The 13224-nt window shown below is 43.0% G+C and overlaps 1 protein-coding gene across 7 annotated transcripts in view; it reads right to left on the reverse strand.

Annotated features, from left to right (window-relative positions):
* The window catches only part of Ptprm (protein tyrosine phosphatase receptor type M), a 705361-nt gene that overhangs the window by 241758 nt on the left and 450379 nt on the right, over positions 1–13224 (reverse strand). For 4 of the 7 annotated variants that reach the window (XM_031368638.1, XM_031368639.1, XM_031368640.1 and 1 more), the window contains one exon: positions 10867–10941. The exons of the other annotated variants lie outside the window; for them this stretch is intronic. In XM_031368638.1, the coding sequence (XP_031224498.1) occupies positions 10867–10941 (75 nt within the window). The remainder of the gene's footprint in view (positions 1–10866; positions 10942–13224) is intronic. 7 annotated transcript variants of the gene reach the window in all.

A 13224-nucleotide genomic window follows, 5' to 3' on the forward strand; every position in this document is an offset into this window, starting at 1 on the left:
CACGTGCGCACACACACACACACACGCACGCACGCACACACACACGCACGCACACACACACACGCACATGCATGCACGCACATACACGCACACACACACACGCACATGCATGCACGCACATACACACACACGCGCGTGCGCACACACACACACACGCACATACACAGACACACACACACGCACATACACAGACACACACACACGCACACACACGCATGCACACACACGCACACACACACGCACACGCGCACACACACACACACACACACACACGCACACATACATTGCCATTTTGAACTGACAGATAATCAGGTGTCTTCCTCAGTGGAATGGTAAATACAAAGGTGTCCTCATTTAAGCCAAGGACACCAACAGGATAAACTAATCCCCAAATGGTCAAGTTAACAGGAAAGTATGCCAGACATTTTTACAAGTTATTTACTGCTTTGGGACATTACTATTCAAATTAAATAGCCTCATTTGAAAACCGAGGGACCTTTTCTCTTCTTTTCTCTTCTTTTCTCTTCTTTACTTTTCTTCTCTTCTGGTCGTCACCATCATCACTGTGAGTAGCCACCACACAGTAGATTGGATCATGCTGTTTATAAGTATCATCTCTGTGGGGTTCATTACAGTCCTGATGTATGGTAGGAAAACTATCTTCACCCAACTGCTCCCCAGCCAGGCTAACCACTCGTGGAAGAGCACACCATTCTCCTAGCAGCCCCATGAGAAGCTTTGAAGGGCCACTGTTTAACCGCGTGAAGTGTTATTTTAGTCAGCTGACTGAAGCTTTTTAAAACTTCAGCCCCAGGCTTGCCTCTGGTATGAAGGGAGGGTGTAACTGTGGGTTTGTGGTTATAAGCCTTATCCAGCCTGGCTCCTGGGTTTAGAGTGCTTTCTGGCATGGGTCTGCTGTTGACCACAGGTAAAGAAAGCAGCCGTGGTCTGCCTTCCATCGAGTGGCTTGCCCCTGCTGTGTCTTGACTGGGTACAACAAAATAATGTTCCTGCCATGTTCCTGTGCATTCAAAGACCCCAACACCTGTACACTGCCTGTGTAATCTTCCACAAACCACCAAGAGATCTGTTTCTCAGAAGCTCAATTTTGAGTATCTCTAAACGGATTCAAGGGCCCATATGTAACTTGCCAGTCCAGATCAATGGTTTTCAACCTGTGGGACAGGACCTCTTTGGAGGTCAAACAACACCTTCACAGGTGTCCCATATCAGATATCTTGCATATCAGATACTTACAGTATGATTCATTACAGTAGTGAAATTACAGTTATGAAGTAGCAATGGAAATAGTCTTATGGATGGGGGTCACCACAGCAGTACTGAACAGTACTGAAGGGTCACAGTATTAAGAAAGTTGAGGGCCACTGCTCTGGACTGATCCTCATAAAAGATTCAAGGACAGCCACAAAGCAGTTTCACAGAGTCGCAGCAGAGAAGGTGAACAAGGGGGGCCCACCATGCCTCACTCTGAGGAGATGGTATTCTCCTCAGCCTTTTGTGTATTGTGGCATTCATTGTTCTACAGCCTGGAGAAGGTAAGAAATTACATTCTCGCTTTTAGGTAAGAGATGATGCTCCCTCTGTGAGGTAAGAAATGGTCCTCCCTCTGTGAGATAAGAGTTGGTGTTTCCCCTGTGAGGTAAGAGATGGTGTTCCCCCTGTGAGGTAAGAGATGGTCCTCCCCCTGTGAGGTAAGAGATAATTCTCCCACTGTGAGATAAGAAATGATCCTCCCCCTGTGAAGTAAGAGATGATGCTCCCTTTGTGAGGTAAGAAATGGTCCTCTCCCTGTGAGGTAAGCGATGGTCCTCCCCATGTAGGGTAAGCGATGGTCCTCCCCCTGTGAGTTAAGCGATGGTCCTCCCCCTGTGAAGTAAGAGATGGTCCTCCCATTGTGAGGTAAGAAGTAGCTCTTTTCCCTTGAAGTATGAGAGATGACATCCTTTCTGTGAGGTAACAGAGATGTCCCTTCTCTCCCTGAACAGAAGGAGAGATTTTAAGAAATTAATAGATTTGCCCAGAAGCCTGAACTTGAACTTGCTACAATTTATCTCAAGAACATGATTCCTAAATTATATGCTCTAAGGTCAGACTTCTTAGTGAATAACCCAATTAAAACTAGAAGATCATGGCATGCTGGTAACCTCAGAATCTGCTGGAGGAGGCAGGCAGGTCACAATCTTGAGACCAGTCAGGGGTACTTAATAAGTTCAAGATCAACCTGGGGTCCATAAAGAAGTCAGTCCCTCTCTCTGTCTCTGTCTCTGTCTCTCTCCTCTCTCTCTCTCCTCTCTTTCTAGTATATGTATGTGTTGAAGCTGGTTGTGGGTGACTTCTTCATATAACCCCGGCACTTGGGAGATGCAGGCAGGAAGATAAAGAGATCAAGGTCGCCCTTGGGTACACAGGGAGTTACAGACCAGCCTGAGCTTACAGGAGATGTGTCTCAAAAACCCACAAACAAACACCACAAAGGAAAGCAAACAACCCTACCTAGAAGGCTGGGTTTGAGGCTATGGCCATTACCCAGCATGAGGCAGGCTGTGAGAGGATGCCCAGCAGCACTAGGAGAATAAAAAATGAAACCAAGGATACAGTTTTTAGGTACAGAAGCCTATCTGGCAAGTCTGCCATCTGTCCTGGAAATGGGCCCTGCGTGTTTGAAAGTGGTGTAGATCTGACCCCGTGGACTTGAACCGCTCTAACAGCTGGTGGAATGAAGGCCACATTTCTCTCCTCCTTTCTCACATATCCCAGGAGAAATAGAAAGAGCAAAGGCCTGTGGAGGCCCAGCCCAAACTCAGCATGCCTTTGAAAGCTACACTTTGATCTTTTCAAATCAAGAAAAGGGTTGAATTTTGACCCTGTAATACATTATTTTTTTAAAAAAATAAAGATAGTATTTTCTATCATTGGTCCTCAGGGAATGTGGGTCTGATGAGATGAGCTCTGCTTGTTCTTACAGATTGCGAGCGCTTGTGATGGGAAAGGTGGCTTGTAAAATAGCTTAGTTTGATGGTGGAGGGAAAGTCTCCCCTTTGCTTCCATTTAGGCCAGAGGTAAAGGAGGAAGTTACTATGAAGCCCAGGCTGGCCTCAAACTCATAACAATCCCCTGCCTCAGCCCCACAGAATGGTGGTCAGCTAAAGGCCTGAGCTTTTACCCCATTGCTCCCAGGCATCCCCTCCCTGCTTCACACCTGAATGTGGTGAAAGGTTATGATTCCAATTCTTTCAAATAAGAACACTACTTATCCCAAACCCACCATCTATATCTTGTTGTACCTCACTCCACATTTTTATCATCTTAAGATGATAGGGATGCGGGGGGCAGGAGGACTCTGCCTCGCATTCTATCCTGATTAACTTAAACACTTTGGATTAAGCCCAATGGACTCTCATAAATGCTAGTTATTTTGCAGTCACTTAAAATATATAGACAAGAGAGACTAGGGGTAGGCCAAGGCTAACTCAAAATTTAATCAGTATAACCCCAGGACTATAAATTCTGAGTGAAATTCATTCTTAGACATAAAAATGTCAGGGTTAATCTGTTGAGTTAATATTTTCAATTGTAGTGACTATTTTTTTTTTCTAAGCAATAAAGGAATGAAAGACTCTCAGGACGGTGTCTGTCAATCTGAGCAGATGAGGAGATGCGTCATCCTGTGTGTTTGCGGACAGAGGAAGACTGTCACTGAGCCTTAATTAACATTTAGAGCATGTTCCTCTCTTCCCCCACTTCGTCCAGCTATGAAGCACACTGTGATTCTTCTAGCAGATAGAAATATATTATCCGATAGACAATAGAAAAATAATCTATCAATATAAAAACCTTGCATGGAAAAGGCCTTCAAAATCCAGGCACATTTTTCTACTCTGTTTTGCTTATTTAACCAAAGGTGGCTCACTGAGAACTCAAGAGGGGTTCTCCCCACATTTTGTGGAAAAGCAGCATGTACTAGATTAATATTAACAAGAGAAGGAGGGCTTCCTAAGACATGGAGTTTCAAGCTCTGCTTTGTGAGGCAGAGGACTGCACAGAGTAAGTGGAAGACACTGAACATAGCCTTTCCCACACTGCTGATGGGAAAAAAAGGAATTTGAAGAAGCAAACTCTTGTATACTGAAAATATTTTACAAAAATTGTCTTAACTTTATGTTATAAAAATGTTAAAAAAAATCAGTGCCATCTACAGCTCTTAAAACATACTCTTTCTAAGAAAACATACTCTTTCTAAGAAAACATACTCTTTCTAAGAGAACATACTCTTTCTAAGAGCCGATACTCAGCATCTACCCCTGAATCCTTTCTCCGTGTTCTTGGAACTGAGTTGTTTTATAGATAGAAGGTAACATCCAAACATCTATAGGTGACATCTATATACTTACAGGTGACATCTATACCTCTGTAGTGACATCTAAATACCTATAGGTGACATCTATACATCCATGGGTAGCACCTATGCACCCATAGGTGACATCTATACATCTATAGGTGACATCTATACATCTATAGGTGACAAGTACAACACAAAGGAGAACAAAAGAGGCACCCAGCCACCAGTGACACTAAAACTCCAGTGTCTCCAACAACAGTGACTCCATTAAAGCGGAGTCATCTGGTATTGCATGAGAACGAAAATGTCTCCCACCCCCCCTTTACTTTCTAGGTGGAAATCTCAGAATCCTTTAGTAAATTTGGTGAGAGATGCCACAACGCCAATCAAATTCTGCTTCCTGGTCCATAATGGCTTTAGTGGCTAAGACAGGCCCTTGTCCATCCTCTGATATTTAATATGAACATGTTGGGGCTCTGTGAGGATTTAGCACCCCCATTTACATGATGGGTGGAAAATGGTAGTTCTCGTACTACCACCGTTTCCAGTTGCTGGTCGCCAATGTACACGAAGGGTTCAGCTGCTTTACTGACAAGGCAACAGAGAGGAGACACAACCTTTTAACCTCTATTCCCAATTCGTTGAGAATGTCAAGTTGAAGCTTCTCACACTGGAAACAAGCCCAGGGTCATACAGAGATCAAGGTTAGAGTTCAGCTTGATCTATTCTTCTATCATCCCTCATAATTATCACTAACAGCTCAGGCCAGGGTAGGTATGGTGGCATGCACCTTTAATCCAATTCACAGGCAAGTAGATCCTGTGAATTCAAGCGTGACCTGGTCTATAGAGTGAGGCCCTGTCTTAGATAAACAACAACGATGATGACAAAATTCAAGGTATTAGTGAGCTCATTGCAATAGAACTGTTTCCACCGATAAAGGTCAGAGCTTCCTTGAGAGTAAAGAGTGCACATCACACTTCTGTGGATGGTCTTTATCCCCCACAGCTACCTATGTCAGGGACTAAACATGCCATGTTGTATTTTTTTTCTGAACAGAATAATATCAGGGAAGCAGGGTGGGAGGCTAGTATAAGGTGGCCTATGCAGCTCTAGCCTAGGGAACCTTGTGGAAGCAGGGTGGGAAGCTAGTATAAGGTGGCCTACGCAGCTCTAGCCTAGGGAACCTTGTGGAAGCAGGGTGGGAGGCCAGTATAAGGTGGCCTACACAGCTCTAGCCTAGGGAAACTTCTGGAAGCAGGGTGGGAGGCTAGTATAAGGTGGCCTATGCAGCTCTAGCCTAGGGAACCTTCTGGAAGCAGGGTGGGAGGCCAGTATAAGGTGGCCTACGCAGCTCTAGCCTAGGGAACCTTGTGGAAGCAGAGTGGGAGGCCAGTATAAGGTGGCCTACACAGCTCTAGCCTAGGGAACCTTCTGGAAGCCAACCCTTCCTCCGCAGTCACTATTCCAAGCTCTCTGTGGCAGGGAGACAGCTCAGCCATGAAGAGCATTAGGGGCTCTTTACAAGTCTTGCTTTTACTCCCAGCACCCAACATGGCAGCTCTCAACCCTCTGTAATGGCAGGCCCAGAGGATCCAATGCTCTCTTCTGGAATTCAAAGGTACTGTGTGTATATGGCACACATGTATGCCTGCAGGCAAAATACATATACATAGAAAATAAAAATAAATAAATATTTTTAAAAAATTCCATAGTTCAGAATTCAACACATGTCTTCAAGGGCATTTGTCCTTTATGAATTACTTCATTTTGTTAGGAAGTAATAATTTAATAATAATAATAATAATAATAATAATAATAATAATAATAATAATAGCTGATACCATGTGTCTTTCATTTGTCTAACCCAGAGAGACAGGCTATGAGGGCTTAATGATCTATAGACTATAGACCTTATATAGAAGATATAACTATTTCTATGTTGTTTCTACAAACATAGCAAATGAAACCAACACTGTCCTTTGGTACAGGTGCTCATGAGTGTACAGACCAAACTTTTATGACTAAATATACCCGCCTGCAGATAAAGGGAAGGCTTTGTCTCAGGGCGTGTCCCACAGGGGCCTCTCCTCCATTTTCCTCTCTGGCTTTTTGACCATGGTGAGATGAACAGTCTCCTTGTAGTATATGTTCCCACCATGAAGTAGTTCACTACCACAGGTGCTTATATATTCTAAAACCAGGAGCCAAACAAACTTTCTTCTTTATTAGTTGATTGTCTCAGGTATTTTAAAATAGTAATGAAAGCTCGTGAGAAATGGATACCTGCAAAGGATCATGGGTGAAAGGTAAGTGTAACAGCGTGGAGTGAGGGAGAGGGGAACGGAGAGGAGGGACAAGGCTTCAGAGCAGGTGATGACTACTAAGTTACACAGCGCAAGGTTCCCGAGTGACCAAATGCAGATAATGAAATAAATGTGGTGGCCTCTGACAAAGAATATGGGAGGTCAGCGATGCTGGCAGAATGTTCCAGCAAGCATCAGAACATGAAAGCTTTTCCTTCTTAGATATCTAGTTTAGTGGCTATGTGTCTATAACTTGTCGTGTTTTGTTTCATAATATCTATATTGATTTGAAGAGCCAAATCCAAGATAGCTTTTCTCCATGTAGATGAAGTTTCCTCCCTCATCAATTTAGCAGTGCTCTTGTGAACTCCTTCTCCACAGGTCTCAACCACAACCATGGCGTATGGAGATTTGACTAAGTACCACCCGGGGTTCTCCATAGCTCAAGCCACTTAACATGCCTGCCTGAGAAAACTCACAGCCTCTAGAAGGATTTAATTTCTTTCTGCCAACATCCCAGGACAGGGCCGCAAGGGACAGCAATCCAATTTTAGGGCAGTCTAGTCAATGAATTCAGATGGGTTCCTCAGACCAACCTGTTTTGAGGCCTTCTGCAATGTACTCTCTCAATAGTCCCCCATCCCGCCGGCTTTCTTTGTTTTGTTTATCTCCAAGGGATCAGTCAGCTCCTTGGAAATCAGAATGTTTGTGGCCACTGGATAAAATCTATCGCCACAGCTCTAACATCTGGCCACGTTTAATCTTTGACTCTACACGGAATCACATACAGTGTTCAAAGCTGGAGACTCTGTGGAAGTATCTAGTGGCTAGTTCATGCTCTTGTGCTCTCTGTCTCTGATGGTTCATATTTACTGCTAACTGGATTGGATTTATAATCCACAGGGAAATGTATCACTAGGTCTGTCTGAGGGAGCTCCTGGCTAAGCTGAAACAGTGGCACCATCCCAAGGCCGGGTCCCAGGGTGAATAAGGAGGGGAAGGTGAGCCGAGCACTGTGGTGCCTGACCGTACATGCAACATGACCAGAAAATCTCCCACTCCTGCCACCATGACTCCTCCAGTGTGAGGGGTAGGACCCTTAAAAGCCAGTCAAAGCGGACAGGTGTTATAATCACAGAGTGAGAGGAGCTGGTAGTAGAAAAGTTCTCTCTTCCTTCCACACTGCTTTCCTAGGTTCTGATCCATCTAATTTGTCCTGGAGTCCCAGAAATCATTTTGTTTGGAAGTATTTTAGGCCACAGGCCTTGCCATATTAGGTGTGTGAACTAAACAAATGGATAATAAAAACTTGCTCAAGGAAATCATTCTCCACAGCACTTCAGAGTTGGGTAGGTAATTAAATCATAAATCAAACCTTCGTATAAACAGTCCAAATGTATTTATTTAATTAATTCTAAGTTCTTACAGGAAATATCTAGCATGTTTAATTTTCTGTTTTCTTCCAAAAGCAGTTCTATATTACTAGGGTTTATTGCCCATCAGTAGAAGATGAATTTAATTTAATAGAGTAAAAAAATAAACCAGGAAGAATAGAATATAACATTTCTGCATGTATCTTAGGTAGAGAATGATATTGGAAAAAATAGTTTCTATTTATTTCAACTAAATGTGTGTGTGTGTGTGTGTGTGTGTGTGTGTGTGTGGTGCATGTGTGTGGATGTATGTATGTGAGTGTGTGAGAGCTTGCAGGTGAGTGTGTGCATGAGCGTGTGCATGTGTGTGAGTATGTTTGAGAGTGTGAGTGTGTGTAGATAAGAATGGTCCTATCAGTCAAGGCAGTGTGGGTGAGGATGAGTAACCATGATGTCAGCATGTTAAAGCAAAGATGGATGCCATGAAAGCCCTTCAGAAGGCAACCGTCCTGTACCTGGCTAGTCCTGGAAGAGCCAGGATTGACTGAGTCGACAAACAATTGTTTACAGAAGGAGCATCAGAGTGACAGGGTTCCTGAGTGACATTTGCTGAGCTGTTCACCTCCCAGGAGGAGGTCTGGGACATGCAGGATGCTCATGTTCCACCCACAAGAGTAGGCATATGCTTTGATGCTCCTGATACAACTATCCCTGGTGCCAAGAAGCCTGGGAGATGGCACAAAACGAGACCATAAGTGTTGTGGGATCCTCCTTGGCACCTAGAAGGGGGCCAATAACTGTCCTAAGATGATTAAATGTAGTCTTGGACTTGGGAATAAATCTATAGGAAAACACAGTATGGCCTCTGGCAAGCCTGATGGCTGTTATGAATAAATCACTGGTGAGATGTGAATGTCCTGGGTAGGCCAAGTCATCAATAAATCAGCAACAGATATGGAAGAATAGGTTTTGTCTTTTCCTGACTTTTGAGTTATTCTCACCTACTATTTCTTGGAACCCTCATAAACTAAACAACGCAGGTAGGCCACCTGTATCCAGGAGAGGAATGGTGGCTGTCCTCTGTGGTTGAAGTGTGTCCTTGTACAACAGTTCGAAATGATCACATGCTCTGCTTTTGAGAGCTGCTTTGTCAAACATCTTGTTAGTCACAAATTTTACAGAGGAAGCTTTGCTGTGGAGTGTCACTAACTTCCGGGTTAGTGAATCCCTTGTTTTGTTTGATGGACAAAGAACATACGGAAGACCGAGAAAGAGGCAGCTTAACTCTGTTCCCTTTTAGGACGGGGCCAGCACATCTTTAAAGACTTGGTTACAATACTGGGGTCCAGTCATATGTCACAGGGGAAGAATATTTCCCAAGGGGCCTCCAGATAGCCCTCTGTTGGGTGTCTAACTGGAATCACACTAGTCAATCCCTAAATGGGAGAGTGATAGAGGGGAGGGGCCATGCTAAGAACGATGTTGTCCATCCTTTAGTTACTTTATTGTTGGAGGGATACATCAGAAGTTTGGGATTAGAAAGACTCTTAATAAGCAAAACTTTAATTGAAAAGAGAAATGTTCTTAGAGTCAACCTGGAAGAAAGAGAAACATCAAATAACATCCAGCTCTCGGGTCCTAGAACAGAAATCTGAAAGTATGCTTAGATTTGTGCTGCAGAAGGAGTAGAATTATTCTACACTTCTTTATCTTGTCAACCAATAGTTTTCTTGAATCTCGGTTTCCTGATTTTCAAAATACAACAACCGAGGTAGTTTTGATATCTCATCATGAGTTAAGTGCAGCGTGTTTCTTCAAATAGACAGAAAACAAATGCTGATGTGGACTTAGGTGGGGGGTGGCTGGGAGTTTCCTATTTGGCTTTAGTAAAGCCTACAACACACATAGTAGCCTGCAGCACCTGGGTCCTTTGAGAATGGATCGCTGAGTCCTGACTACGTAATTCATGAAGCAGTTTTGACCATGGCTTGTGCTTGTTGCAGGGAGAAGCATTCTTAAGTCCACTAAGCACTCACCTCCATCTGGAGTAATTTACTGGACTTTTCTAGATCAACAGAGATACCCACTTCAATTTGGAGCTAGCAAATGCAAACGAGCTGCTTTCTCAGGCTATAGATGAGCGCCATGTTGGGCTCCATGACTCTAAGCCACCCTTTCAAGGTTTCTTAACTTTGCTTATGTGGTGCCTTTCACTCGAGGATGCCCCACTGTTCTACGGAAGTGCTTGGCTTTGCACCAAGGCTGTAAGGAGTGTGATCAGCTGGGCAGCAGTGGTACATATACACAAAGGGCTGCTTGAACAGCATCACCCCAGACAGCTTCAGGTGGCTCTGTTCTATAACACTGGCAGATAAGAGTGTGTATTGCTAATGTGTGTGCAAACTCAATCCCAACAGATGAAAAATAAGCCTTTCTAGCTCTAAATCTCAATGCTTTTTAAGATTAGTTTGGAAAAGTGGGATTTTTTTTTCCAGTATTTTCCTTTAAGTCCTATTGACTGATGTCATGGCTATTCCAAGTCCAGCAAATTTCATTTCTACTTAACATTAGGGTAGAAAGGAACATAACAACAGACCAAACACACAATGAGAACATGCAGTGGGATTGGACTTAATGCATGAGTATTAATGTGCATACAGAAGAGGCCAAGCATGTCACTGAAGTTAATGCGAGCAAAGGTCTGTGCCAAGGGTCTAGAACATTCTAAACAGGCCTTAAGCAAGGGAGGAAATGCAGAGGGGAAACGAAGCTGAGCAAAATGAGCGGGAGATGGGCAAGATGACTCATCTATACTTGAACGTCTGACCTGTTAGTTGGCCGTCGCCTGCAGCGGGGGCGATGCGAATGTAAGGTGTTGTAAGCTGAGTCACGATTATCGCAGCTAGGGCAAAGGAGGATTCCCAGGTCAGCATGCATGAGGGAAAAAAAAAGCCAGACTGAAGCTAGGCTAGCAAGAAGAATTCCCATCAGTATAGCAAACCATCTCAACTTTGTTCCAAAAAAACAGCAAGAAAAGCAAAGGAAAGGAAAGGAAAGGAAAGGAAAGGAAGGAAGGAAGAAAGAAAGAAAGAAAGAAAGAAAGGAAGGAAGGAAGGAAGGAAGGAAGGAAGGAAGGAAGAAATCACACACAGCAAGGTTTTCATCTTCTGAACCCTCTTCTCCTAAGCCGCACGGTCGGATTTCTAACTCTGATGCTGCTGGAAAGCTTTGCCTGGCTTCTTGGATCGATCAACCAGAGAATAGAAAAAGTGAAGCACTCATTCCCCAAATGTCCACTCCTGCATTGAGCTGATGGCTGGCGTGTGTCCAGTTGCAACTCACTGGTAAGAGCTCCCTGCTAATGCTTAGGACTCAAAGTTTTAAATCTTACTAGATCACTTAAAACTGTGTTGCTATGTCATGACGTGTCTCCTCCTCCTATAACCACCTTTGTATAGAAAACCATATTCTTTCAGTAAATACATTTTTTTTATGTAACTTTTCTGCTAACTAAGTTTCTTATAGCTTTCTATGAAGAACCTTTTTGTTTCATATGGAAAGAAAAAAAATAAACAAGTGTCAAGGACAAAACAGAAGCCTACCCTCTGGCTTTGGTGACATCATCAGAGTTAACATGAGAGAAATATTTAAGATTTTTGGAGTGGACTATGCTGGCCTCTTTGAGTGCCTACACAGCTCAGCGGTGTGTTTACGCGGTTAACATTCATGACATACAGATATTGAAAAAAGAATAGAAAATTAAAATGTCAGTTGTAGCACGATACAGCTGGAAAATGATGCAAAGGAAAAATATTGGGAAATTAAGAATAGGCTTACATGAAAGATTACTAATTTATATGGAGCAGCCTGGGTACTATTAGAGATGTGACAGCGAATGAGGAAAATAGATCATCTACCATCTGCAGACAATTAAACCCCAAACTGCCTCTGCGTAGTAGCTATCTCCAGCCATCTCTCCATACTGTACTTCTCATCCCTCTGTTAAGCCTTACAGCTAGATGACTGGAGCAGCTAAGCTAGGGAAGGGCTTGGCAGTCACTCTCACACTACCAGGGGCTACATTTGGGCTGCACACCCTGTGAGATGAGCAAACTGTTTGGTCAGAGTTTCTCAAAGCATCACCAAGATCATTCTCCAGGTCTGACACATTCTGCGACTCTGAATAGAGCTGTAGGTAGTCCTCCATGTTAATATTCTGCACCTGGGGCTTATAGTGATGATGGTGCTAGTTTGGGGTTCTGAACACGTGGTGCTTTTGTTTGGTCACAGACTGGTATATGTCTCGTAGATTTGGATTGCTTATAGGAACATGTGATCTGCTCTACTTTTGTTTAAAGAAAAGATTATGTTTACAGAAAAATAGAACACATGTCTAATACCAAAAAAAGGCTCCTTTAATGAACCAAATATATCCAGAAGAAGCTATGAACAGCAGATATTCATAATTCAAAAATAACTCAAGCAATAATCTGACATGAATCCTGCTGTGAGCATCAGGTTAGAAGTATCTTTCTGGTCAGTCTCTGCTTTGGAGAATATATTTGTGATTACTGGTTTTAGTTCAATCAAAACAATTGACCATTATCAGTAGGGCTACCAATTGCTTTTACAAATAAAGTTTTAACAGAACACAGCCAAAATGAATTATTTAGGTATCACCTGTGACCACTCTTGTCCAACAAGACAGAGCCAAGATCACTTGTGACAGATAAGTCACAGTCTGTAAAGCCTAAAACATTACTCTTGATTAGTTAGCTAATTAATAATTAATCTTTTAATTTATCTTCAGTGTTGGTTTATATTGAACTCAGAGCCTGGCATATGCAAAGAAAGTACTCTACAAATGAGCTATAGTCCCCTAAAATCTATGGTATCTTGCCTTGGTACTAAGAGCTTCCTGGCTCTGCCTTAGCATGCCAGTAATATTAATGCATGAGAGAGATTATTACTAAACTTGGTAAAATTAAACCAGATATTTCAATGCAATTCTTTGAAGAGAAGTACTAGAGTGATTAACGTGGGCTCTACCTCAGGTGTGGTTGTCCATACGGACCAAGAAACAACAGACGCTTAAACCCGTGAATTGACCCAGAGTTTGGGTATAAGGAAATCTAGAATTTGCTGCTGTTCCCCAAACTTCACTTTGTGTGACTCGTGAAGAGTG

Source organism: Mastomys coucha, unplaced genomic scaffold (assembly GCF_008632895.1).
Source record: "Mastomys coucha isolate ucsf_1 unplaced genomic scaffold, UCSF_Mcou_1 pScaffold14, whole genome shotgun sequence".
Lineage (NCBI taxonomy): Eukaryota > Metazoa > Chordata > Mammalia > Rodentia > Muridae > Mastomys > Mastomys coucha.